Below are 27,340 nucleotides of genomic sequence, written 5' to 3'. Positions count from 1 at the left end.
TCCATTTATAAATTATTAGACTAACAAGAATATTAAAATTATAAAATAAAATTATTATTGCCATCATGCGTTAAACAAGTTCAATATTTTATGGTTTCTATTAATTTATGATGGAAGTACGTCACTCCTGTCGAGCGTCCCGTGACGCACATCATTTTTTATATCTGGAGCAAGTCCGGATGCATTTCCAAGCTTTAAGTTAATAATTAGTTACAGTAGTTTTTTATGATATTTTCAATATTTTTCTCCTACTCGCCAAGTGAGCCCCCTCTTCTTCTTGTGTCATTCTTTGACATAGGCGTAGGCGACCTGTTGCGCATACTTGTGGAACGCATCATCCACAATTATACGGAACATACAGTTTATAGACGGTTCCGAACGGCACTAGTTGAGAGATTTTTCTTGGTAGTTACTCATGGTAGTTTGCTATTGCTTTCCACGAGGTGTCCACAGTATACCTTTGTGAAAAATCTTCCCGACTTGGCCGGGATCTCAGGCATGGCAAGCGGATGCGTTCGCCGCCACTGGGTGAGCCCYTATTACCCYTTAAAAGGAATGACGCCAATTTWGAATCACCCTGTATATGAGTTTTTATGAGTAAACTGTTATGTACATATTTTATTTTCACTTATTAGGTTCAACTTGATCGAATTTTGTGTGACGTRCCATGTTCTGGAGACGGCACAATGAGGAAGAATCCTGATATTTGGATGAAGTGGACTCCCGCGAATGCTCTTAATCTACATGGGTATGAAACCAAATTTGTTGTAGTATTTAGGAATTTAAATTGATCACGATTTTTAAATACATTGTTGTCTGTAGGATCCAGTATAGAATTTTGAGACGAGCCACTGAACTACTTGCACAGGGAGGGCGAATAGTATATTCTACTTGCTCGATCAATCCCATCGAGAACGAAGCTGTTATTCACAGAATGCTGGCAAAAGCTAATGGATCCTTGGAATTGGTAGATGTATCTGGTTCTCTTCCTGGGCTGAAGTTTAAACCTGGTAATACTTCTCACTATAAATTGGTCACTCCTCAGAAGCGAGATTACAAAGTTTGAGAAGTTCGCTCTTCAATTAAATCATCAAAGCAATTGCTTAAGGGGAGGCCAAAAGGGTTTCAATTAATATTCTAAAGGCTGAAAAGCGTCCCTCTCATGGGGTAAAAGTCAGAAGGAACCAAGGAATTTTGTAAGAAGTGAAAAACGTTTTCACATGGACAAAATAAATAATCAAATTACGCATACTAAACTTGATCGGTTTGAAAAGTCGAAACACTTTTGCGTATGGTAGTTATGGAATTTCTTTAAAAAAAAGGTTTTCACACGAATATGGAATCGATTCCTACAGAAATGCCAAAATTTTCGATTGGCAAATATCAATTTAAAAGTTAGTTTTTGCTTTATATTTATTTTTTTGTTGTTTAAGCAAATGTCTGCAAATTGGAGAGTTTCCGTATCGGATCAAACGTATTTAACCATACAGGGTGTTGTATGGGGGTGTTTTAGGAGTACAGAAGAAATAGCTAAAAAATGATTGTTATTAAAAACTCAGATATTTGCAAAAAACTAGATCAGACGGATGGCAACCATGTTTTTCTAGGTAATCTGCCACATTGACATGACATAAATACCTGTTGCTTCTTAATTATTAACAACTGTAGTATTTATGGGTAAACACCATGAAAGAAAGTAAAAGTGGGAATGAAATACTTTAAGGTTAGAATAACAATGTCACTTTGCCGTCAGTGCTGTGATCAAGATCCATCAAATAAAATATAATTAAGTTCACCCATTATTATCGCCAATTAAGCGTCACCCTAACCTATTTCATTATATTTCTACCTCACTTTCTCTATTTATCCATCGTTACCGAAGTTTTAAATAATTACGAAGCAACAGCTATTTACGTAATATTAATTAGGACATTACCTTGAAAAACATTGTCGCCGTTTTTCTAATATAGATTTTGGTAAATTTCTCAGTTTTTAATAATTAATTTTTCTTACTATTTTTTATGTACTCCGAAAACACCGCCAAAGAACACCTCCAGAAGAATGACGTCAATTTTGAATCACCCTGTATTTTTCAAAATTTTAATTTTTTTGCGAGTCGCAATGAAGTACGTATTTAAAAGGTATAAAAACATTTTTAAATACGTTTTTCAGATATTATATTTATTGAAGACACTGAATTTAAATTGGTTGAAAACTGCCGCTCAGAATTCTTCCTATTTTGCTTCGATAGCTCAATTTGGAGACAATGCGGTTCTTTCTTATAGTACCAATTTTGAACATTCTCACAGATGATGCATCTTTCACTGCAAAACGTAAGCCTGTGTATTCACCTCTAAAGATTAAAACGCACATTTTGCTACATAGCATATTCACAGTACCAAACGTATACTTATTTACGATATGTGTTTGTAATACGCGCATCGTCCGTTCACGACAGTTCGTTTTTTGCATTAGTTTTATGTTTTCAAGAATCAAACCATTTTTTTGCCAAGCTTTTCCGACCATTCGACTATTACTTTGGTTTTAAAACCGTTATCTTTCCCAATGCTCTTTGCAGTGCACTGACATGCCATTTGTTATTCAACTGAAAATTTTCAATCATAATTCTAAACGATTCCTCCGCAAACGTACATACATTTGACCAAGACATTTGTATCGTTGGTATCCGACAATGCGGTCTTCTTATAGTACTGAAAGTACTATACTGTACATTCGCACAGTATATTCTATCTGTATTGCAAAATTTTGCTTCCAATGATCTTTGCTTTCTGATTCCTAAAGACTGAAACATTCATTAGACATTTTGCTACCATAGAATATTCCCAGTACCAAACGTGATTTTTTTTTTAATTGCAAAATTGACTCAAACACGACGTTGCTTTTTTGGCAGTTTCTCAGGCCCCATTTGTGCCACAGAATTCGTTTTGGCATCGTTGGATAGAGAACTGAAAATGCGATTTAGTCATCAGCACATGAGTGAGGAAATGCGAGTGGTTTTGACGTAGAAAGCGAAATTTGAATATCAGACACTTAGGTACAAATATTATGAAAAATTTTCATGTTTTCCGTCCCGTTTTTGCACATTTCTCGAAAGCAAAATAAGCCAGAGGGCTCATCTTTACATCATTACAGAGAGCAATAAATGGCCTTTTTAGAAAGTGAACCATCAATAAGGAAATGTTGGCAGTTTTCTCAAAAAAGTCTTGGTTTCAAGAAGTTTTAGATTTGTGTGGTTTTTTTTGAATTGCAAAATTGACTCAAACACGACGTTGCTTTTTTGGCAGTCTCTCAGGCCCCATTTGTGCCACAGAATTCGTTTTGGCATGGTTGGATAGAGAATTGAAAGTTCGATTTAGTCATTACTACATGAGTGAGGAAATTCGAGTGGTTTTGACCCAGAAAGCGAAAATTGAATATCAGACTCTTAGGTGCAAATATTATGAAACATTTTCATGTTTTCCGTTCCGTTTTTACTCATTTCTCGAAAGGAAAATGAGCCAGAGGGCTCATCTTTACATCGTTACAGAGAGAACTAAATGGCCTTTTTAGAAAGTGAACCATCTGTAAGGAAATTTGGCAGTTTTCTCAAAAAAGTCTTGGTTTCAAGAAGTTTTATATTTGCGTTTTTTTTGAGTTGCAAAATTGACTCAAACACGACGTTGCTTTTTTGGCAGTCTCTCAGGCCCCATTTGTGCCACAGAATTCGTTTTGGAGAGATATTTATGGAGAGAGTTTATGAAGAGTTTTAGCCATACACAACTGAACATACTCCCCAGTTGGAGGTTTTTACTAAAAACGTCCAGTAATTTTTGATTCGTGACCAAAGTATCGAAATTGTCTAATTTCTTCTATGATATTGTTTTCCAATTTTATATGTTCCACCGATGAACAAAGTTTGTCATTGTATTTGTTTTATTTTGGTTTACCTGTAATCCCACTTCTTGGGTTACTTGTGCAATTTCATTAAGCATTATTTATGCTTTATGTAGGTAATCGCCAATGAGGACAATATCGTCGGCGAATCGAAGGTTGCTGAGCATTTTTCCGTCGATGTTTATTCCTGTCTTACACCAGTTAAGATTTTTAAAGGCGTATTCAAAAACTGCCTTGAAGATATACTCCTTAGATAGCGCTTGTTCCTTAAACATCTCTCATGTAATTATTTTGTTTTTGGCAATTAAAATACGTTTATCAAAGATAAGAAATCATAAGAGATAAGTTATAATAAAACTAGGGTTTCGCAAAATTGCAATTGGAAGGTCGGTCCAACAATACTAAATTAGTTGGGGGTTTGTATTTAAAATAAGAAAGTTACGTTATACCTTTCGGGCACACCGCTGGAGGGCTAAAGGTATTTTAGATGGTTTCAGCACGAGGCGTTTCGGCAGGAAACAACATTTTACGTTTCTAAAGCAACTGCAAGTTGGAGAACTTTTAATGCACGGTCTACGTAAATCATCCTGTATAGAAATTATTTTGATTGAATTTGCCGACATTGTATATATGGTTCTAACAACTTGTATAGTTATCGTTTCTTTTTAGGCATGGACAACTGGTTGGTTTCGAGTCGAAATTTGGAGTTCTACAAGAATTTTGAGGAAGTCGATGAGAAGTGGAGAACGACCATTAGACCGCAAATGTTTCCTCCAGATAGCGAGACTCGAGCCAAATTTAATTTGAACAGATGGTAACTATTTTATCTCTACTATTTATTGCTATCTGAGAATAATTGGATACTTGACTTGCATATTGACTAGTGAATAAGAATAATGTCACAGTTAATTTTTTATAGCTGAGTTTTTAAGATCAAATTATCCCTGCTGCATGGATGTAAGAAAAATTCCATTTTAACTTTTTTTAAATTAACAATTACAAATTTTGAAATTAAAACAATTTAGATTTAAATCATTAACACGTTTATTCATATTGTGTTATTATATGTGTTAAAGACGTCTTTAAGATGTCTTTGCGCTGTTTGGGAGGTGGAGGAGGACCGCCAATTAAAATTATTTTTTAACGGTCACAAATCGTTTATTGATCGTTGGATACTGAACATTTGTACATTTAATTTGTTTATCATTTTTGAAATAAATCGACCTCTTTCGTGGTTGTGTTTCGACTTGCCGCTGCTGGGCTTTATAAATTTAATTTACTTGTTTAACCGAATTTGGAAAAAAATGTTAAAAATGTGTTTGGTTGTGTTTTTTATTATTAAAAAATAGTATATTACGATACAAGACATGAAAGCCGAACACTGCTTGAAGTTGACGGCTTCGACAAGTCAAGTTGTCAGCGTACGTGGCGAAAGTTATTATTTTCCACACGGGATGAAGAAAATTTGTCATGAGTAAAAGTGATGCTTTCGCCATCGAAAATAGTGATGGAAGTATTCTCCAGCAGGGAATCAAGAAAAACCAATTTGCCACCTTTGACCTTGTTCATTTCTCATCAGATCTGGAAAATAAACCCTTAAATATTGCAGCGTCTATTTTACACACGAGGTATACAGTACCACGGACTAACGGTCCGTGTTGACCATCTTTTCATCCAAAGTTTCGCTCGCAACATGTCGTGTCAAGCGCTTAGTTGAAAATATCTGGAAATTTGCGAGTATCGTTTTGACTCCCGTGTGGAAAGTAATAACTTTCGCCACGCACGCTGACAGCTTGTCTGCTTGTCACTGACTGTCTTGACAACATTGTCAAAGCCGTTTTTTTTTCAAAAACCATTGTATTTCCGGCTAGTTTCCACCGAGGATCTAGAAAAATAGTATACGGTACGCGAGACGAAAGTCAAAGACCCTCGATTGTAACTGCAAGCAGTGGCGGAACTTCGACTTTCGTCTCTTAATATATTATAATGGATGGCGGATCTCGTATTAATTAGTGACAGGCGTATTTTTAGTTTTTAGCAAAGTTTGAATTTTGTTATCTGTTTGTCTTTAGTATCAGGATACTTCCTCATCAGCAAAACACTGGGGCTTTTTTCGTCGCAGTGTTGCGAAAAGTTGGACCATTTACGACAAAGGAAAAGAGGAACGAAACCGACAATGTAGGACCTGAAAAGCCCAGTAGCAAAGGGGACTTTGATGAAAGGTAATTTTTTCTATTTAGTTTTATAGGTGTCGACTCTAATACTACCAGTATTATTTTAACACAATTATTAACAATCTTTTTTACATTTATACAATTTCTTTGTGGTTTCAAAATTTATATCATCATGATGCCATAAAATTTCTATAACATTCATGTCCGGACTGCTTGTGGGCCACAATAAAACTTTCAAATTATGATCTTCAAACCACTTTTTGGTCGTTTTAGGTGTGTGAGAAAGCTCACCGTCCTGTTGAAATATGCAATTTTCATTTCTAAAATATTGTTACATAGTTGGAATTAGACTTGGTAATAAAATTTGTTAGTACCTTTATTCATTTACAGTAACATCAACGAGCTAATATTTGCCAACGCGTTTACTACTCATACATCCTCATATCTAACCCATTGAAAAATTTATTATTTATGCTTTAGACAGTCTATTCAACATTCAATTTAATCAGGCCACTGATTTGGTACAAGTCACTGTTAATCACTGATAATTTCTCGTGGCTTTTTATCCAACTTGCAACACCACGCGTCATTTTTTCATGCATTTATGTGAAAGTATGACTTATCTTATCCAACTCAAACTGACATATTAATCAAAGCACACTTAATTAATTAACAGACGCATGCGTAATATTAGTTTTCCCGGTCAATCAAATACACGGCCGGATATTTATTTGTCATGAAATTTTTTACATTAGTGCTTGTAGTTGTTGAGAAATGAAAAAGTTATGCGTTAACATCATCTTACTGTATCTGACCTCCAGACTTAGATGAGACCCGATTTTTGAACTGCAAAGAAAAAAATATGTTTAAATTAAACATTATTATTATTCACTTAGAGTTTTGCTCGTCGTCCGACAATATGGTTGTTAGGTTGTTAGGGGTCGTATATTGAACGAATTTTCATTAATCCGATTTTCTAATTTTTTTGACGTCGCGGATGTCATCAGGCGAAATATTGTCGGAAGTTCAATGGGGACCCTGTATACATTGTAAAAATTCCACTTTTTTTTTATTTCAGATTACCTCAAAATCAAAGGAAGCGACGACGTAAGGATGTCTATAGGGAAGACCCGTATGTGTTTTTCAAAGAGGGCGAAGAAGTTTGGTCCGATATTAAGTCATTTTATGACATTTCTGAAAAGTTTGATGAACAATGTCTATTGACAAGGTGCCACGAAGGCAAAAAGAAAAACATCTACCTAACATCTGCAGGAATTCGCGACTTGGTCATAACTAATCAGTCGACTATTAAATTCATCAATACTGGCGTCAAGGCTTTTGTTCGATGTGATAACAAAAACATGAAATGTGCATTCAGGTATAGTACAAATGGGTATTTTATAGTTGCAATAACTGGAAAAGATCCTTGCGTATCAGTATGTGATCAGGCAACTATTTATTGTGATTGGTTCTTTTACTCTTGCCTATTTATTTATCGCTTAGGTTTTATAGGCTTTATGCAGTGTGCTTCACGGTCGATGGCGTATTAAACATTTAACGAGATCGCAAATTTGTACATCGAAGTTATCGGATAGCCTCTATCGGCTTGTCGTAAAACATTTACAGCAATGCGAAGTTGCCGCTTATATCGAAATATATAAACGAGACACGCGGTATTTTATTGAGTGCTCATGCCGGTGTGCATAATCTATCTCTGACGATGCGCCGGTCTCCCTGCGTTCGCTGGAGGCAATTTTCGTTGCACAGCCGATCGGTTGAGCATCTGACGCACGCGCTTTTTCGCGGAAAGCGTCCCTGCACGACAATAGATATAAAATCGTTATGCAAGAATAATCAGATCTATAAATCCAATCTAAGCGTTAATATACACGGTATCTCATTGAAAAGATCAAAGTTGTATGCACTTTTCGATATAAGCGGCAACCACGCATTGCTGAAAACATTTTAGGCCGACAGACCATAACCGATGACTTCATTGTACAAATTTGCAGATCTATGGTGCATTGTGTTCTCCTGAAACATCTAACGCGCTATCGACGATGAATCACCCTGTATACTATACAGCATATAGTAAGTCATTTTTTATGGCAAAATATTGAATTGATTGTCATCTTGATAAGACTGAGTTTTGCAGTTTTAGTCAAATTTGAGGTCAAGAAAGCTGTGTAGAATCTCGGCAAACAGAAAAATATGGATGGGTTTGCTGGTGGAACTGTAAATTCTTGACTCCAATCAGTTGAGAACAATGAAAGTTTTTTAAGCGAATTTCCAATCAATCCAAAAGATCAAATGGAAAATTTGGTCTGATATAAAAAATATATATGATCACTCTTAAAACAAAGCCTTTAAAAAACAGAAAGTGATAATGCCTAGGAAATTTTCTGACACGAAAGTATACAGCACACAAAAACAAACGTATCTTTTGCGTCAAAGTCTTGAACCTTTCATTAATTATCAATGATAAATTTTTCCAATTGGTGTAGAGTTGCCAATGACGGACTGGAAAGTATCTACCCGTACATCGGGAATTGCAGAAAAGTATCCATACCAATTGACGATCTGATAACTTTATTGACGAATAACACTCCCCAAAATTCTCCGGCTATAGCATCTTTATCAGAAAATGTCCAACAGCAAGTGAAAGATTTGGGTAAGACACAGGATTCTAAAAATAATATTGGATGTTAATTTCCAAACATATTGTCTTTAAACATCGAAATTTCAATTTTCGATTTTTTGCAGGTCCAGGTAGCTGTATATTAATATATACCGAAAAATCTGATGACGACCAGAACGATATGCAGATTCATATTAGTGGCTGGAGAGGGACCTCATCTTTAAGATGTTATACCACTCAACACAGTACAGTACATCTGTTAAGATTACTTGGCGGAGATATATCAAAATATGGTAAGGTTTTCAGTAATAGTTAGATTTCTAATATATAAGGTGTCCCATAATAAGTAACACAACATACAGGGTGACAATAGTAAAATTACCTTTAGCAAAAACTTCATAAAATGTTTGATTTTCAGTTGTTATTATTAAAAAAATATATACAAAAAAAAATTAGTAACCTGAAAAGGTTACTAATAATAAATAATGCTCTTTTTTAAGTCTGTGGGAGTTTTGCGTTCTTTTTAATTTTCCCTTAAAGTACACTTGAAATAAACTAGTTTCAGTGGAATCGTGGATCGTCCAAGAATCATGCTAGAAAACATTTGCAAACTTCAATGAAATATCCATATTTACGGTAAAGAGATGTTGATTAATTTTATTAATCGTAATTTCGTTTTCAGTTCTTGCAATATGTTTTAAGTTGAAGAATACAACTTAATCAATAATCGCGAATGCGCTGAAACGCTGCCCTGTGCAGCTATTTCTATAAATTATTTTGTTCCAGACGTGAACAAATTTAAACCTCTTGAAGAAAACCCAGAAGCAACAACTAGCAACGAAGGTCACGATCAGGCCCCTGATCTAAACGGAGCTTAGTTTTCGTATTCTAAAATGACTTGATTTATCAATCACACGAGTGTTAAATTATTTTTCGATTTTTGTTTCAATAAAAACGAAGAGTAAAGTCATTGTTTAACTTTTTGCTTGATGGTATTAATTTCCGGCTATGTTATGTACAGGGTGAGTCACTAAAAGAAGTAGTGGGCCGTATCTCGCAAACTATTAGTCTTATCGATTTCAGGTAGTACTAGTAGTACATAGAGGTGTGCTCAACAGTTATTTTTCTGCAACGGGTTACAACGTTTCAGTTTCACCGAAACCGAACTGCTCTCGAGGAAGGAGGCGGTCAAGGACGAGTTTGGAAAACGAGGAGAGGTGGCTGATGGATCGCCAATTTTTRGAAAAGCTTTTATTTTTAGAGGGTTTAGGTATTAAAATGAGGGTGGCGGTTTTCCATGCTGTTGGAAAGTTTCTGAGGAAAAAGGAGGCGTTGATCAGGGTAAGGAGTTTTGGGATTTTGCTGGAGATTTGGTCGTGTTCGGGGGTTTCTCGTGTTCTTAGTGACCATCAGTAAATGCTCTGCCCCTTCATTTTTATCTGTTACAAGTTTTAATTAGGTTTTTAAGTTCTGGCGGAAGGCTGAATGGGTTTTTGTAAGAGTTTTGTTGGTGGTGTATTGTCCGTTTATGTTAATAGTGACTAATAGTTGATTATGGTCTAAACTGAGGGAGTCGGGAGTTTTGGATGATAAAAGTCTTTGATCAGATCAGGGCAATGTCGAGAATGCCTGGAGTTATGTAGTGGTAGTGAGTCGGTTCTGAGGGAGCGGAAAAATAAATAAGTTCATGTCTTGTGCGCAGTTTCGAAGTAGAAACTTCGAGAAGATCCAGAAACCAGAAGGCCCACGAAATGTGTTTGGAATTTAGATCTCCTGCGAGGAGTGTGGGGATGTCTTTGTGAAAAATGCTTGTGTAGTCGAGTGGGGAGGTGGACAACTTAGGGGGTTTTTAGGCCGAAATTATAGGGATTTGGGAGTTTTCCATGTTAAGAATTAATTATTGAGGTGTGTTGAATTGAGGGAAATGGGGTGTGAGAGAGCTTTTGATTAGTATTGCAGTGCCGCCCCCTAGTTCGTTGGGGCGGTCGTTACGATAAATTTTGTACTTGTTAATTTTTAAAGAAGTTTGGGGTTGAAGTTGGTTTTAATGATGTTTCCTGAAATAGCGCAATGTCCACCTCGTTTTCTCGGAGGTAACTCACTAGTTCGTGCCTTTTGGGGTAGAAAGAATCGGCGTTCCAGGAGACGATATCCACAGCAGCTGCCTGGAATGTTACTTAACATAGCCGCTATGCGGTTAAGTTTGTCCTCAATTTCACTCTCACTGGGACTTGATCGACCCGCCAATGAAATGTACCCGACATTTTGAACTGATTTGCAGAGGAAACGCTAAATCCATTTCACCACCTTTATTAAAAATACAATCCTGTCGACATTTCAACTTAGTAAATACACTATAAGTTTCAATGTAATGAAGTCAAGGCCGAAGTGCGCTGTATAGGTTGACTAAGCAAAAGTTTCTAAATATTGGAATTGATTTAAACTTCAAAAATTTACAAACTTTAAAATTTAGCAACATGTGGACGACCTGTAAAATTAAGTACATGTACACCTACCAGGGATTGGAAAGGCCTTGCATGTTCATTGATTAGTCAAAGTAACAGGCAAATTTATCGTAGGAACAAAAACATAAGATAGTTTGACCAAAGCATGGTTTGTCTTTCTTCATACACATGTTAAAATGTAGAAAATAATTTTTAACAACTAGTTTTTAGCAGAAATTACTAACAATGCAGCGCTTAAATATACCTTCTCTGAATATTTGGCAATTCTAACGACTTTCCCACAGGAAACGCAATTCTTACAATTCAGCGATCTTAAATGAGAATAAGATCCAGAAAACCAAAAAATAACAGCCGTATTTCCAAAAGAAAATACTTTAAAAACGTGCATTGCTTTGCAGCCTTACTAATATGATCTTCAAACTCGTTATCGAAACCTTTATTTCTCAAATAAATTATGATTTAATTCAACAATTTAAATTATAGTAGAGCACCTTCAAATCTTTAAAGCGTCAAATTGATTTCTATAACTAACCCTCTATCTCGACGTCAACAGCAAATGAAAACAAAAAAGTAAAACCAGGTGACAACTTTAAAATGTTGAATCAAATTCTTCATAAAAGTACAACAAAAAGTATATTTTGTGTATTCCTCCAACTTGCTAGTGCTCTTTATAAATTGGAATCTCATAATCAGGAGGATGATGTTACAGCCTTCCTCCGTCTAATTAGAAAATGAGATGATTTAGTTCGTCCTACATTACTTAGTAGGGATGTTCAAAAACCAAATAAAAGAACACCAACAATAACAATACTTTCTGTAGTAAATGAATTTTTAAACATTAAAGGTTACAAATACCGAGGGTGTTTTATGTCCACCCCAACTGAAATTAAATCGAAAGTAAAACTAAACAGGAAAGCTGCTAGTTAAAATCTATTCAAGCTTCTGAATTATCCTAAAATGTAAAAAAAATGTCGTTCTAACTAATTAAGAAGTGTCCAAATGAGAATTTACTTATCATTTATTTGCACACCATTAAAATTTCATGTTCAATCAACTTAAAAACCGTCTATTAAAAGTGTAACACAATTCAGAAGCTTGACTGATCTACTTGAAAAACTGTATGTTAAAATACTACTTTTGTTACTAGTTCCGGTAATCTTGGTTTTCCGGACACTCTCTCTTCAGATGGCCGGACTTGTGGCACAAGTAACAGGTCTTGGCGTTTTCCGGACAGTTCCTGGAAATATGGCCAGGTCTCTGGCAGTTGTGACAAGTGTCGCTAACACGTTCATTCAAATTGCCCTCCGGGCAGCTACGGGCAATATGTCCTGGAATCACAAGAAGCATTTTTTATTCATCCACTTTTGCTTACTACTAAATCTTGTACAACGATTAAACATTTTTTTTGTCTTACCTGGCTTTCTACAGTTGTAACAAGACGGGACATCAGGACTCTGATGGCAATCCTTAGCGAAATGGCCTTCGCCCGAGCAACGATAGCAACGAGCCTGCTCTTCCTTGCAATCTCTTGCATAATGACCGACCTTGTTGCACTTGTGACATTTGTCACGGTTTTTGCTGTAGCTGCTGCTACCAGAGAATCCTAAGAAATTCAGTCAATTTTAGTCCAATAAATTAAACAGGAATTAATGTTAGTACTAGAACACTAGTCAAATTGTCTTCTCACCTCTACCGCCGGAGTCTCTTCCTCCAGGAGTAGAACACTCACGAGCAAAGTGACCGGGTTGGTTACACTTGTAACAGATGCTTGACGAAGACATGTTTGATAAGTATCACAATAACTGGTACTTTTGTAATAAGGGGAAATTGGGTCCAAATACTTGTCTACTTTTCAACAAAATATTTTGCTCTCAACCTGAAACAAACCAAAAAGAGTTTTAGGTTTCCGCGATCGCTAACTTGATTATGGATGTTTTAGTAATTTTCTAGGCAAATCTAACAAATTCTTTGGAACAGATAGACGACTTTCCAATGTACCGTTGCAGTAATCTAATATAATCAATCAGAAGTTATTAATTTAAACCAAAAGAGTAGATCAACTTTTTTTCACCAAAACAGTGAGCCGTACGAAATGCATAACTTTTCTCTTCCACAACGGAACAGAAACTTTTAAAGTACGTTTTCGTAGCAACGTCAGAGAAGTTCATTGTATCATTCAAATCCAGAGACGTGCCGGTACCCACGCCACTGGCAAAAGTATTAGCAAATTTCGTATCACAAAACTAATGTTAACTCTCAAAATCTGCAAATTTGCCATAAAATATTCTGGCCGGTTTCCGCGATTATAATCAATTGAATTGTTTAAAGAACACGAATTTTCATATCCTGTAACTCAAAAACGAAACGTGTTTATAATGTACATAGAAGTGCTAGTTCACGTAACAATCAAGAAAATTTAAAAAAAAACAGTGACATTGCAGAAGATTCATGGAAGTGTTGTTTCTGACTTTAAATATTATTCAAATTCCACTAGCTTACAATGTCTTTCATTGCTCCCGCTTTAACAAGTAAAGTGAAAGTAGATCAGTAGTAGGATGTGTCCAATTTGAGGTCAATTGAAAAAGAAAAACATGTATAAAAGGAAATTGAATAGGAAAATTAATTTTGAAGCTTAGTTTTCCGCCTTTTGTATAAACATTTTGGAAAAACATGAATGATCAGTAGTCATTTTTAGCAATAAGTTAGATGCGTTAAGTTTTAATAGATGAAGAGAAACCTTAAGATTCCGAAAAAATGTGCTATATAGTTTTCTGGATGTGGGAAAATAATTAAATGGTTTAATTAAAGTTGAAGGATTTTCTCGCTCAATATAAAAATGCCGGTCGATTCTTTGATGGTGGGCTGAATAATATTTTGTCCATCAAAAAACCAAAATTGATGAATTTTTGCAATTTTTTAATTGTAAAACCTAAGATGTGCAACATCAGTTGCTGGTTCTATACCATTGCCGCTTTTAAACTCCAGGCGCAGTTGAAAACTGGAAAGAGATAATACAGTTGACTATATGTATACCTACCTACCTATAGTTTATGAAAAATATATTAAAATTTAATCAAAGATTCCAAGTTCGATAAAAATGACCTAAAATTCTCCAAATACAAGACAAAATACAGAAAAAATTAAATAATATTTCCAAATATTCAAACATAAAAATGAACTTCAACTGTCCTAAAGCTCATGGGTCGGGGGCCCCGTTATACTGTTAAGCCAATTGGGATGCCCCTGTATATTTGGATTATTCTACCGGCATAAGAAAGCATTTAAATTCACTCTCTTATAAGCCGAAGCTGACTTCATTTTCTTTTAATGAGGATAGAGCAGCATACACGAGTGTAATGACCATCTGGAAAATTTGAATTTCGCAAAAACTTGCCTCGAAATTTGGAGCAAGTAATAAAAAAGAGAAAATGTTACATAAGTGCTTAAACAGAGCACATTCACTTTAGTACTTGCTGAATTTTTTAGCTAAGTAACCTGATCATGCTCCGGGCAAGTTCAAACTTGCTTCCGAAGTGGCCTGAAACACAATTCTCAGAAAATGAGTCATCTCATTGATAAGCATTTTTTTGAGCCCGATTGCTGTTTTCTTCTCTGGAAAACCTTTGATTGATTGCCATGGTTGTTGCCGCTACTGGTTTTACAAAATTGAATTTTGGCCTGATATTTTTCATCGCTTGTGTCGATATAATTCGATTAGAATTTCTTGCAATGAGGTGCCCGAACAACCCGAAGGTAACTTAACAAATTCGTCTAAAAATATGTTCAAAATGATCTCGGCGTGGTTATTAAGCCAATTCCGTTCATGATCCGCACCTTTTTGGCAGCCTTAACGGCATATTCGACCAAGAATTTTATTCCACGTGTTTACAAGATTCCATTTTACTAAGGGGAAAACAGCGATTACAAAGGCCACACGTTTGCTTACCTATTTGCACACTTTCAAGTGGTCAAATCAGTCCGTATATTCGCACCAAAAACTGCTCGAAACCAATTTACACAAATGTGCCACATTCGCTTCAAGTAAATGGAGAAAATGTAGAGAAAACGTGAAAATTACTCAGCACTGGCAGGAACCGGTAACTCTACAACACGTTAAATGCCAAAGAATGTTGACAGAGCGCATTTGCCTGGCGCACTCCGTTTACAGCCAATTTCCGGTTCCGGAATCTACAAAAGCGGCTAATTTAAACTGTATTTGTTTTTCGTACCACAAAACAACTATGCTGCATGTAATAAAAATCAAGATGTGATAACTTTGCACACATTAGGTAGAAACTTTGAATGCAACCAAAAACTCATATTATTTGAAGTTTTGTTTAAGAATAGATAAGAGCGCGCCCGACTAAACAAAAAAACATGCACACTGATACAGTTTCCTAATCGGGAATAACTCATATTGTGTTTTCGGGAACACCGGCTGAAACTTTTTTATCAAGTAAATCGATATCTCAATTTTATGCGTTTAGCTAAAATTACAAATATCCAATTTTTTTTATTTGGAAATCTTATGTTGGCTGCATTGAAATATTCCCGCTAGTATCAGTAGCCTTTGCATCATTGATCAATTCATTGTTTCTCTTTTGTTTTCTGGCAATTAGACAGAGATATAGCTCGTTTTTTTACTAGTCTAAGCAATCAGCTGTTTATTGGCATTTGATATTTGAGCCGGTGACATAACTTTCAAAACAAGAGTTTTCCTGGATTTCTAAAATATCCAGTATTTTGGATAAATCGTAGTATGTCGCAGACCATCTGCACAAGGGGAATCTCCCAAAGTGCTCGACTGGGTCACCGATTGATTAAGTTCCGATATGGGCCTAATAGGAACCAGCAAACCCCAGCAGGTTCCCAAGTAAGACAATTTTTGTATATTTTTTTATATAATTTATGTACATTTTTCTCAACGAATGTCGGGTCTGGAAAGTTTTCTGAATACTTATGAGCCGTCAGTTTTTAATTTCTCTTTCAACTTTCTTGTGTGTTGGTAAAACGGCATGTTTTACTTACACCGCCATTATTTGATAATAACTCACTTTTCGGATCTAATCAAAGTTGAAAAGGCGTAAATCATCTAGTATCGTCTAAGTTCGAAATAACCACTTGATCATTGATAAATTTAGGTCTGCGCTGCAGAAACATGAACGTTCTAAAACGAACATCACGAGCTAACAACGCGCTTTGTCTCAAAAATGATTTTGAGACATTTTTTTTATTACGCATTTCTCTACTCTGTACATCATTTTAACAATAGAGATCGCTGGAGTTCTGGGTATTTTATTGCACGAAACTATTTGCCAAATAGCGCTGTTGCCTAATAAAATGACAAATCCCATTTTTCGTGTTTGGTCTTCAAACATAAGAAATAATTAGTTTAACTAGCGAAAATGCATATAATTTTGGCTGAGGTTGAAAGCAAATTAGAGCGGCAAACGAGGAGAAATAATGTGTTTTTCTAATTACTTAAGTATGATGAGACGTTTCTAGATAATTGCACTAATTTAACACTTAACTTAATGAGTAATAAAGCAATCTCCAGTGGTTTTAACAATCGGTATTTTGACCGAATCACTACGATGGTAAAGCTCGTTGAATAAGGAATCGGTTTATTGAATACTTATGGAGACTATTAAAATTTTATTGTGAATTTAATGCATTTTAATTTGCGTTGTTCAGTCGATCTGTTGATTTTGAAGCGATGCAACTAACAACTAAATTAAAGCCCTTATAAGCTCTAACAAAAACGAGACCTCAAATAACTTATCAATGAGCGATGAAGTACACGTAAATTATCTCCGCGTAGAGACGCACGTAGGACTCTAGAGAGAGTCCGCACAGATTAAAACTGCATTCCAGTGTTCTAAGATAATTTTGAATAATTTGATTACAATTCCTAAAAAAAACATCAGCAAATTGAATATCTGTAACTAGACTATTAGACAAGGAGCTTCCAAATCAACGTCTTCAAGTAGCCAGGAGCCAATTTGGGATTTTCAAATCCCAGTCCGCTGGAGGCGAGCCCCACTTAGTGAAGAAGAATGCGCTGTTATTAACAATGGAGGACCAGTGTAGATGAACATGTTTTAATTCTAGTATTTATTACGAATTTTACTTGTAGCTTAACCATTGTTCATATGCTTATTATTAAATATACTATGTATGTAAATCGCCTGGTTTTTCTCCCCCAAATGTTATTGTTAATGTTTTGAATGAAAATAACTGTTACTTAATATTTTTATTTAAAAATAACCCATACAACGTTGATTCTAACAAGAATATAAATTATTTTAAATATATTTCAAAGGGCAGCTTTCTGGGGTTTAAAGAGGGCGTCAATAATCCCTAAATGACATCCACTTGAGTTGAAAAATTCCCATATCTCAGGGCCCAATTTCAAGTGAAGAATGAAAACTAAATCGGAGCCCTCCATTTACAACATTTAAAAGTAACAAATAAGAACTAAGGATAATACTTGCATTTTCATTGATTATTTCAATAATTATTCATATAAAATAAAAAAATATGAAAAGTAAATAAAGGAAATAATTAATAGTCATATTATTTAGAAATGTTAGGGATAAAAATATATTTTTTTCTTAAAGTTAAAGAGCGTTGATGAAGGAAATCAGCAAACATTTCATGAATAATGAGAGCTTGCGCAAATTTTTTAAATGGTAAATGCCAAACACAGAAAGTTGAAAAATTCAGACACTTGTGTATGGAATCATTTGCTTTAACTACTAAGTTTGCGAGCTTTAAAACTACACGATTCTTATTAGGTTAATAATTGTTAAATTAATTGGGATATTTATTAAATGTTATCTGAAAATAATTTTGTTAGTTGTTTATCTGGTTCAATTAAATGTTTTTTTTTGTTTTTCGCACGGGCAGCCGACTCACATATCTGACCAAAATTGCATTAAAATAAAAAAGCAATATTTTTATCATCACATCTCATATACATACCATTGAACACTAGTCTCATATACACTTAGTATCATGTCTCATGTTTGAACTATTTATATAAACTGGAACTATTTTGCGAAAAAACGGCATCAAACAGTTACAACCTTGCGTATTTTAGAAGTGTTTTAGGACAATTATTTAGAAATTATATACATAAGCGCACCATTTTTTCTAGTCTAAAAATTCAACTTGATAGCAAATCAATATTTTTATTTTTTAGCCTTGCATCAGCAGTAGTAGTAGTAGTAGTAGTAGTAGTGGTGGTATTACTTCCGATACTCTAACTTCTGGTATTAGAGAGTATTATACAGTGTTCCGTGTATGCGACTAAAGTAAAGCAGATCCGTTTTCAAATTGCGCAACCAAATTATTGATGGTTTTTGAACAAAATTTAATTTTTTATTTTCACTAATTGGAAATTGATTTTCTTAGACTATCATTATGGACACACTGTATAATCCCGAATTGTCATATTAAATAATCTAAACTTTTATTCTGCTTAATTTCCGGCAGTTGATCATTGAGTCTTCAGCTCCTTTCCGATGCTGTAAGACACGATTTTGTTCCAGTCCATTTTTGTGCGTGTGACTGGCAATAATCTATTATAGAAACAAAATATACATTTAAATATAGCAAATAACTAGTAGATATGGAGGGTATTATATACATATTTTATTTGGTAAAATCCAACAGGAAACGATCAACTTACCGTCTTAACGCCTTGAAAGTTGTATCAGACATAGTGTGATAATTATTTGAAATTGCGGTCTGATACAAATTCTCCGCTGCTTCAATGGCCTGGACAATATCTTTGGCCGTTTGTGCCTCGAAAGTAACGTTAACTGAGTCTTTCGTTTCTTTGATGCTGACCAGTTGCACGTTGCCTTCTTCATAGTAGTGAACTTGCACTTTAAGAACACCTCTTAATTCGGCAGAGGAGGTGCCGTTGAGAGTTATGTACCATTGGCTGCGCCACCTACCTGTATGAAAACGTTGATTAACTAATAATAACTAAAGTAATGGAAATTTATTTTTAAAAGCGTAAATCTTGGGCTTAAGTTAATTTATAGGTTGAACAGATTTCCGGGCTTATAAATCGTGGACCATTGGACATTATGAACATTATCGAAAGCGATGAGGTAACACTCAAAGCACGGAAGGTAATTTAGGCAGAAAGAATGCCAATGGTCTACACTTATAAGCCCAGAAAACTTTTCAACCGATACTTTAACCGGCCGTAAAAGCCTTCATAGTCTATCTAATTAATGTAAGTTAACAAATTCGTATATCAGTTTTTTGGACGAAAGAATAGCAAATAGAAAGGCAAAAAACATTGTTAAATTTGAGATTTTCACGTTTCCATAGCACAACAGATAATCATTTTAAAAAGTAGATGAAAAGGTCTCTGAAATAACATGGTGCTATTTGCATTTCAATGCAAAGAAACTTCAAATAATTATTCTACCACCAAAAATGAAAATTAACGCATCTGAATGGGATTGTTCATTGATAGCTCAAAGTCGAGTATTTATATGCATATTTTACATAACTTATTAAAGGGCGGGAATTCTTTAGCTCAGAAAATTGATATGAGATACAAAAACTCAGGCAATTTCTAGATCTAAAGACCAAAAGTTCTAGTAGAAAACAACGAAAAAGCGACACAAAATGAAGTTAAAGAATTGCACACGCATTTCCGAACACCCTGTAGACGCAGAACAAGTTGCGCTTTTCAGCTCACTCATTCGAGTACAGTTTCTACTGAAGTCTTGAACTAATTTAGATAAATCGGTTAAGGTTCGGGAATTACAGAATACTGTAAAGTACAACTTAAAATAAGTAATAAATAAAATAAAATAACTGACACACTAAACACTTAAATTGCTTGTTAGATGGGAGAGACAACCATACAGATGAGAATTGGAATTGTGTGTTTTAAATACAGTATTACTATTATCCGGAATGCTTAATCTCGAACGATATAAAAATTACACTATCAAAGCCTATATCAGTTCTATAGAACTGAGCACATTAAATGATAACGCGTCCATTTAATGTATTTTCTAAAAATAATAGATTCTATTTATGTGTCTTAGACGTTTAAAGCTTTGCAATTCAGGAAGTTCATTGTGCAGAACATGTTGTTGGCTCAGACCAAAAACCAAGACATTCATTAATTGGGGAGTGGCAAATGAAAATGCCTTACCATTCCAAAAGTTTTTAGGTTGAAACTGATGATCCTCTATGCAGGCTGTTAGGGTGACTACTCCACCATTATTGCGCCCTATAACAGTGCTCACACCATCTTTGTAGTGGTTTTTTGTATACTGAGTAAACTCTGCGTCAAGAGCTGAGCGCCAGGGCTCCGCTGTTGAATCAGGGCTATAGGGCTGGTAGTCGGATGCTTCTTTCCGCAAGTGGTCATAACGAAAGCTTTGTTTGGAACGAGGGTCGAAAAACCTGAAATATTTATCACCATTGGGATCATAACATCAGAATGCAATGTTTTTCTCTCATTAATTATTGAAACTGATAGGAGGAAACAATAAAATGAATCACCAATATATGGTACCCACATAAACTGATAGCGTACGTGCAAAGAGGAAATGAACAGGAAACAAAGTATGGTTTGTTTCAGCAACATAATGATCAAGAACATTTACCTATTATTGCCTAAATCGTTGTATTCAGTAATCAACACCAAATTATCAGAATTTTCTATTCGCACCGGAGTCAATTGGTCCTTGTTGTATTGGGCGAACGCTCCGCTGGCGCCTTCTTTGAGAAGGTCGTCGTTGTCCAGCAACTTTCGCACGTCATTGAAGACCTCATTGAACTCTCCAGGGGGTGAATGAAGAATAAAGTTGGAAACTATTCGTACTTTTTCTTGATCCGAAATAACTTCGTCCCCGTCAGACGCCATGTTTAGGTTGGGTTTCGGAACTGTCAAATCGAAAACGGTGATGACACTTTGGCAGATGACTCACGAGAAAGGAGGAATGGTTCAATTCCTCCTCCTCAATCCTCAATTTAAATCGTTCCTAACTTAATGCTAAGTACTACCAATTACTCTCCTTCTTTTCCACATTTATCATTATTGAAAAGCAGCTATTCATGCAGTACCAAAATGGAAATTTGCCAAACTATTACAGCACATTGGAAAAAATCGAGAACCGTAATCTGTACAAATTGTTTTGTCAAAACTCAGTAATCTAGAAAATATTTTTTTCATCCCATCACTGGCAACACTGAAAACAGAATCACAAAAAGTTGAATGTTTTTGTTTTGTTGTCACAAAAGTTTAGGTTAGAACACTAAGGTTAGTAGGAGATCACAAATTCCAAAAAAAAACAATTAAATTACACCACAAATGTTCACAAAGTTATTTTATTAAACAACACTTTCTGTGTTTAATCAGATAATGTGTAGTTGCCGAATTTCATTTGACTGGTCATATTTTACAGTCCTTTGAATGAGGCTGACTTAAACCAAGGTTTGCAAAGAAAAAAGGTAAAACAAGGCCTTGAACTTCTTATTCACTGATCCATATTAAAGATATAATCAAATATTTATCACGTCTAAGTTTTCACCATTTATAACTGTTTCAAAGTCCACTGTCTTTGCGTAGCTTAGTTGCTTCTTAATTTAGGTTTCCTTTGCTTCTAGGCATCAATAGTCCTGCTCAAGAAACTCCTATAGATCGAAAATATTTTAACAGAAAACATGGCTCAAAATTCACCGTTAATTTTGAGGATTTTAGCCTCATCTGCCATGGTAGTCTCAAGGGCTGGCCAGATCATTAGAGATGTGAAAACTAACGGCGAACTGGGCATTATAGACAAGGTAATACTGGTCAGACACTTTCTTCATATTTAATTTAAAACTTCCTCAATGTCCTTAAAATTTAAGTGTTAAGTTTAAAATATATTGTTAGACTTTAGGGGCACACTTTTGGGGTCAAAAACGTGTGAACTCTTAAAAAATCACCCTTATTTCAAATTGAAAGGTAACACAGCGTAACCTACGTTCAACACCTTGTATATCGGAAACCAAGCCTTTGTGTATGTATGTTTATATCAACTTTTAAACTTATTTTTAGGAGTTTTCTAACCGATTTATTTTCCCGATTAGAAATTGAATTATTCTGTATATGCGGAGAATAAATATATCATCAAAGTGCATTTAATTAACTGAAAGTTCAGAAAAGCCAAACAATTGTATTTATATAAAAAATGGAATTTAAAAGTAAATTTTTAACCAAACTATTGCTTTCTTGACCATCATGCATTCGTTTATATTTTAAGGGTTCCTATAAAAATGATTTACAAACAGAAGCCGATAGATCTGCTCAAAAATGCATCGTCGGTACACTGTCCAAGCTGTTTCCAGGTGTTACAATTATAGGAGAAGAAGGTCCACATAATGAAAGCGAGGAAGTATGTCGCCGTTTGTCTTACGGCACCGAAAACGACCAATCCAATTATTTGCTTAGATTTCAGCTGATTGGATTGTAACTGATTTGGATGATGGAGTGTTGGCAAGCACGTGCCCATCGGAGTTTGCGACTCTCAAGCCAGAAGATATAGTTGTTTGGGTGGATCCACTGGATGGCACTTTAGAATATACACAGGCATGTCTTAAACAATTCTCTCTGGTCCAAGACTGCCGCCACTGACTGTCTCTATTTAGGGCTTCTTAGACAGTGTGACTGTTCTGATTGGTTTAGCAGTCAATGGAAAGGCAGTCGGAGGCGTAATACATCAACCATATTATAATTTTAAAGAGGAGAAAGATTGCAAAGGTTGTAGATAACACCACCAGGTTGCACCACTTTTAAAAACTATAGAAAATGTATGGTTCCAGGAAGGACTCTTTGGGGGTTAGTAGGCCTGGGGGTGGGTGGTTTTGTGCCCAACAGCCCACCAGTAGATAAATTTATCATCACCACTACAAGGTCTCATTCAGATGATACCGTAGTTAAAGCGGTAGAGGCTTTGAAACCGGATGAAGTTATTAAGATGGGAGGAGCTGGACGTAAGGTAAAACTACTGTTTTTAAAATGTGACTGTCAACTGCGAAGTCATAATTATTATATTTAGACGATAATGTTGTTGGAAGGCCATGCACATGCCTACGTGCACGCTAGTAAAGGTTGTAAAAAGTGGGATACGTGTGCCCCTGAAGGCGTCTTACGAGCTCTGGGTGGCATTCTTACTGATATCCATGGCAAAGCGTACGATTATTCAAAGTAAGATACAATCCGAAGAAGGAGCTTAATATTGCAAAGCTAACTCATTTTTAGAGATGCTTCGTATCCAAATAACCAAGGCTCTTTTGCAACATCCAGGTATGTAAATCATCAGGAACTGATTGACAAAATTCCCCAAGAGTTAAAGGATAGATTTCCATATTAACCAGAGAAAAAGAGAAAGTGCAGAAACCAGTACTAAATCTGAATATATTGATATGGTGTTGTTTTATTATAATGTTAAAAACGATTAAACTCGATCAGGTAGATGGGAAATTTGATTAGCTGATTTATTGGGATTCCGTTAAAGAATTGTAATAAATAATCAATCAACATAAATCAAGTTCTGATTTTACCCTTTTACCGAAAATACTATTTATGATAATCGCTGTTATTTGTATTTAATACATATTTGGGAATAGGGATTTTATTTAGGAAAATTATGTTCAAAGATACATTAATACTTTGCTATCTTTATTGTGCACGGCATATTACCCTTATATGAAATATGTTAAAAAAATTAATTCCATACTTAAGTGTTGACTGTTAAGTGTACAACATACGTTGAGTACTTGCATTCATATTAAATTGCATAAAATATAGTAAAGCAAATATAAATAATTAATACATTGATAATATCTTTACATATGTATGAAACATTGAAATATCTATATTGATTGGGAAATAATAGTAAACAATGGTGCAACTACTTGCAATAATGCATTAATTGGATGGTTTGTTATTTTTTTGCTCCCAAGCTATTTGCATAGACCAAATGCTGAGCGGTCTCATATAGCCCATCGCTCTATAACAAGATTTTTCATAGAGTGCCTCAGGAGTGTTGAAAATCATTCCGAACTTCTCGGTCATCGACTTAAACATTCCTCCGGCTGTTTTAAATCCTTCATTAATCAATCCCTACAATCCAAAACGTATTTATACATACATAGAATGGACAAAATTAAACTCGTGAAAATAAATTTTTATATCAACGTATTTATGATATACGTTTTTTGAATAGTTCAGAAGAGGAAACTTTTTAATGGTCCATCAACTTTAGACAAAAAGGTTTCCTTTGCTGTCATATTTTATTTAATAGTATATTAAAGTGTAAATAATTCATGTAATACTTCGAGCGAAAATGCTATGCTAATTTGTGATTTTATTTTACGATAGTAAATCCGTTTTTGCTTAATGCATTGATTAAAATTTATTTTAATTTAAAACTGTGTTGATACCTTTAATGACAATTTAAAAAGTAAAAGACTGATAAGGAGTTTTAGTGGTTATTTTAAACAAACTTTTTTATTTGTAGTATTGAACAGAAACCCAGACAAAATGCGATTTCTATTGAGAAAAAATGGCATAACCATAAAATCTTAGAACCCTGGTAAAGGCTGTATTATAACGTGCTCTCGTGGATTTATCGATATTTTTTATTTTTCCTTCCGATAATTTTTTGTTTTGACGACCACCGAGGACCGAGCTGGGCGATGCCATGCTGAAAGTGGCCAAGCGATGCGAGCGAGTGTGCAAATAGAACGGGATTTTTTAGTGTTTGTGGGTTAAAGCTTGGCTAGGGAAGTTAAAGGTCGATTTCCTATTAAAGTGAGTTTTGCGTCACTTAAAGTAACAGCTTTCGAGTGTTGTTATGGGCCGGATTCAGGAATTTTTGGTTTTTCCTTGACAAATTTTTGAAAACCTCGTGTTTACCAACGGGCAATCGCCTCACCTTAGTAACTTGCGAAACGGAGAACGACAATCTGCAATTAAATTGGCCCGCGTTTTTTTTCAATATTTACGGAGCATCTCAACAAGAGCAACCTTTCTTGTTTAATTTGTTCGTTTTCTTTTAGTTGGAAAAGAAGAAACAATACACAAACACACACTTTTTCAGGGTGGTACCACTCCAAAGAGTACGTGGCATCCTCGTGCGCGATTAACGTTTATACGCATCCACCAACTTATCCAATATACCGAAACAGGGCCGCAATTCTCATTCCGAGCATCTCCGGAATTATTCTCCGCTCGCAATTCGAGCTTTCCCCTTTTGATTTGCCTAAATTGTTTTTCCACTAAATGTAATCTTACCTCCTGAATCATTGTAGCAGCAAGAGCGTACGTAACACCAGTCCACACTTCTTGGCTCTGAATAGTCATTTTGTCTGCCTGTCCATTGAGAAATCCATTTACTGCACCCATGTTGCCATCGCAGAAACTAAGCACATTATTTTTGTAAATAGTCCTTAGAGCACTATCAATGTTCTTTTTTGGAAACAGCTGAAATACAATAGTCAAATTGCTTACTTTCGCATGGTTAAAAGCAATACTACGTAGTACGTAATGTTACACGGTTTCTGTTTCTTTAAAAAAAATCTGGATAATTAAATAAACAGAGTAAAAGTACACGTTTTATCTCACCGGATAATCGTGTCCTTTGCCAATGCATCCTAAATACCATTGCGCGTTGAGTTGGTCAGCCATGATGCTCTTACATTGATCGGTTGAACAGTCAAAGTTATAGTATTGACCATTCCATAACTTTTTCTGGAATGCTTTGATGCCTCTGTCTAGAATATCTTGATAAAAATCCTTATCGTCTGTGTTGCCTACAGTAACTGCCATTTCCGTCATCGCGTAAACTGCAGCTAACCAAAGACCTCCGCAATAAGAACTAGAAAAAATCAAAATGTGTTGATTTTTTACACTCTTCTTGATATTTCATCTCAAGTAAATTATGTATAATCATATTTTTAAGGAGGATATAAGGCTCAGTTTAATATTTTTTAGTGTAATATTTCAACAGTTTTAGTTATTGATATGTCCGATCGTAAATGTTTCGATAAGTGTTGATTTTACGGATGAAAAAAGCCGATGTCCAAACTGAAAATTGATCCGTTTGATGGTTTTTCAAAAAAATAATTTTTTTATCACGTATACGATTTTAAGAAAGCGCATGCATTCATTGACTATTTATTTATAAATATTATGTGATATTTTTATGGCTTAGAAGCCTCTTTATTAATTTATTTCCATTATTTTCTGTAACAGTTAGCCATGGGATAATATTTACCTGGCACCTTTCATAACCCAAGTATCATATGTTTGGTCCGGTTTTCCAGAATTTTCGATTAGTCCATCTTGATCATAGTCAAAAACCAGCAACTTTCTCATTACTATATCACAAGCCTTGTACATATCCTAGAAGCGCACCACAGCTTAGTATGCGACTCAGCATCCATTATTTTAAAATTACCTGTATAAATGTGGTATCGACAACGTTTCCCACAATGGCATCTCTGAAAGTCTGCAGAACAAACTTTGAGCTCAAATCTTTCCAGGTACTCACATCCTCTATAGGATATGCGTTTATCAGGATGAAAGGCGATTCGCCTAAATTTCAGTAAATATGTTATGAGTGACGACATTTATTCAAAACACATTTCATCTGAGATAAATGGAAATATTAAAGAGTTAAACAAAATGGATAAAATGGTTCCCAGTTTTAATATAAAATGGAAATTATTGTACGCGCACTGCCTTAAAAGCTCCAGAACTTAGTTGGAATCTGGAAGTTAATACTTTAACTGAGCTTCTTTAAATAATATAAAGTTCGCATAAAACCCTCTAGATTCTCAAAGCTCCTTAAGAATACCAAATGGAAGCTTTATTTCATATTCAAATAAGATTATTTGAACATTGATATATTGATACTAAGAATATTGTTTGTTTGAGTAATATTCCTACAATTAGTCAGCTTAATAGTTTGCAGGGACACTTGAAACATACTGATAAATATGTGTAAAATGGATTGAAAGTATGATTTATAAGAAATGTTTAGAAAAGATAAGGCATTGGGACTGAAAATGAAAAACTTGCCGATTCTATAAGATTTCGGGTGACATTTAGATTCAAACTTTTTGGGGCATTTAATACA

The 27,340-nt window shown here is 35.0% G+C and overlaps 5 protein-coding genes and 1 long non-coding RNA gene across 8 annotated transcripts in view; 3 read left to right on the top strand and 3 right to left on the bottom strand.

Annotated features, from left to right (window-relative positions):
- Positions 1–9,672, top strand: part of LOC109535099 (tRNA (cytosine(34)-C(5))-methyltransferase) — a 16,046-nt gene extending 6,374 nt beyond the window's left edge. Inside the window, exons 6-13 of the mRNA XM_019900924.2 lie at positions 636–748; positions 823–1,010; positions 4,564–4,708; positions 5,967–6,116; positions 7,147–7,446; positions 8,573–8,739; positions 8,832–8,999; positions 9,493–9,672. Coding sequence (XP_019756483.2) covers positions 636–748; positions 823–1,010; positions 4,564–4,708; positions 5,967–6,116; positions 7,147–7,446; positions 8,573–8,739; positions 8,832–8,999; positions 9,493–9,584 — 1,323 coding nt within the window. The 3' untranslated portion in view covers positions 9,585–9,672. The remainder of the gene's footprint in view (positions 1–635; positions 749–822; positions 1,011–4,563; positions 4,709–5,966; positions 6,117–7,146; positions 7,447–8,572; positions 8,740–8,831; positions 9,000–9,492) is intronic.
- A 1,328-nt stretch (positions 9,673–11,000) lies between these two features.
- Positions 11,001–15,499, bottom strand: LOC109535080 (CCHC-type zinc finger nucleic acid binding protein). Its single transcript, XM_019900903.2, has 4 exons — positions 15,118–15,499; positions 12,859–13,047; positions 12,586–12,774; positions 11,001–12,499 (listed from the first exon to the last, which is right to left on the bottom strand). Exons 2-4 carry the CDS (start codon positions 12,950–12,952, stop codon positions 12,315–12,317), a joined length of 468 nt encoding a protein of 155 aa, XP_019756462.1. The 5' UTR covers positions 12,953–13,047; positions 15,118–15,499; the 3' UTR covers positions 11,001–12,314.
- Positions 15,500–15,588: 89 nt separating this feature from the next.
- LOC109535083 lies at positions 15,589–17,355 on the top strand. Its single transcript, XR_002171683.2, has 2 exons — positions 15,589–16,044; positions 17,121–17,355. It is a non-coding gene; the product is annotated as an uncharacterized LOC109535083 (long non-coding RNA).
- A 54-nt stretch (positions 17,356–17,409) lies between these two features.
- Positions 17,410–21,177, bottom strand: LOC109535079 (F-actin-capping protein subunit alpha). Its single transcript, XM_019900902.2, has 4 exons — positions 20,819–21,177; positions 20,362–20,615; positions 18,865–19,135; positions 17,410–18,754 (listed from the first exon to the last, which is right to left on the bottom strand). The coding sequence occupies exons 1-4, from the start codon at positions 21,076–21,078 to the stop codon at positions 18,673–18,675; spliced, it is 867 nt and encodes a 288-aa protein (XP_019756461.2). The 5' UTR covers positions 21,079–21,177; the 3' UTR covers positions 17,410–18,672.
- A 213-nt stretch (positions 21,178–21,390) lies between these two features.
- LOC109535078 (3'(2'),5'-bisphosphate nucleotidase 1) lies at positions 21,391–24,130 on the top strand. Of its 3 annotated transcripts, none has more exons than XM_019900901.2 (8): positions 21,391–21,474; positions 21,822–21,998; positions 22,460–22,591; positions 22,648–22,785; positions 22,845–22,956; positions 23,019–23,194; positions 23,255–23,403; positions 23,458–24,130. In XM_019900901.2, the coding sequence occupies exons 2-8, from the start codon at positions 21,879–21,881 to the stop codon at positions 23,567–23,569; spliced, it is 939 nt and encodes a 312-aa protein (XP_019756460.1). In that variant the 5' UTR covers positions 21,391–21,474; positions 21,822–21,878; the 3' UTR covers positions 23,570–24,130. The 3 variants fall into 3 exon arrangements, with proteins under 3 accessions (XP_019756460.1, XP_019756459.1, XP_048523133.1); XM_019900900.2 differs by having other exon boundaries at positions 21,428–21,665; XM_048667176.1 differs by lacking the exon at positions 21,391–21,474 and adding an exon at positions 21,484–21,670 and having other exon boundaries at positions 21,827–21,998.
- Positions 23,857–27,340, bottom strand: part of LOC109535076 (non-lysosomal glucosylceramidase) — a 10,031-nt gene continuing 6,547 nt past the window's right edge. The window contains exons 11-15 of the mRNA XM_048667172.1: positions 26,660–26,796; positions 26,477–26,604; positions 25,825–26,077; positions 25,495–25,683; positions 23,857–24,321 (exon numbers count right to left, since the gene is read on the bottom strand). Coding sequence (XP_048523129.1) covers positions 24,127–24,321; positions 25,495–25,683; positions 25,825–26,077; positions 26,477–26,604; positions 26,660–26,796 — 902 coding nt within the window. The 3' untranslated portion in view covers positions 23,857–24,126. The remainder of the gene's footprint in view (positions 24,322–25,494; positions 25,684–25,824; positions 26,078–26,476; positions 26,605–26,659; positions 26,797–27,340) is intronic.

This window comes from Dendroctonus ponderosae, unplaced genomic scaffold, assembly GCF_020466585.1.
Source record: "Dendroctonus ponderosae isolate FM_Combo_2020 unplaced genomic scaffold, Dpon_F_20191213v2 Dpon_F_20191213_6, whole genome shotgun sequence".
Lineage (NCBI taxonomy): Eukaryota > Metazoa > Arthropoda > Insecta > Coleoptera > Curculionidae > Dendroctonus > Dendroctonus ponderosae.
Note: the sequence above shows the minus strand (reverse complement) of the source record. Positions and strands in the feature narration are given on the sequence as shown.

Bases quoted from the DNA above. Each gene is read 5' to 3' on its own strand.
- LOC109535078 (XM_019900901.2), top strand. From the start codon at position 21,879: ATGGCTCAAAATTCACCGTTAATTTTGAGGATTTTAGCCTCATCTGCC. The intron at 22,592-22,647 runs GTATGTCGCCGT...TTATTTGCTTAG, and splicing joins CACATAATGAAAGCGAGGAA to ATTTCAGCTGATTGGATTGT. The intron at 22,957-23,018 runs GTTGTAGATAAC...GTATGGTTCCAG, and splicing joins AGAGGAGAAAGATTGCAAAG to GAAGGACTCTTTGGGGGTTA.
- LOC109535080 (XM_019900903.2), bottom strand. From the start codon at position 12,952: ATGTCTTCGTCAAGCATCTGTTACAAGTGTAACCAACCCGGTCACTTT. The intron at 12,775-12,858 runs GTGAGAAGACAA...TGAATTTCTTAG, and splicing joins AAGAGACTCCGGCGGTAGAG to GATTCTCTGGTAGCAGCAGC. The intron at 12,500-12,585 runs GTAAGACAAAAA...TTGTGATTCCAG, and splicing joins TTACAACTGTAGAAAGCCAG to GACATATTGCCCGTAGCTGC.
- LOC109535079 (XM_019900902.2), bottom strand. From the start codon at position 21,078: ATGGCGTCTGACGGGGACGAAGTTATTTCGGATCAAGAAAAAGTACGA. The intron at 20,616-20,818 runs GTAAATGTTCTT...TAAATATTTCAG, and splicing joins AACGATTTAGGCAATAATAG to GTTTTTCGACCCTCGTTCCA. The intron at 18,755-18,864 runs GTAAGTTGATCG...TTTCTATAATAG, and splicing joins ACTTTCAAGGCGTTAAGACG to ATTATTGCCAGTCACACGCA.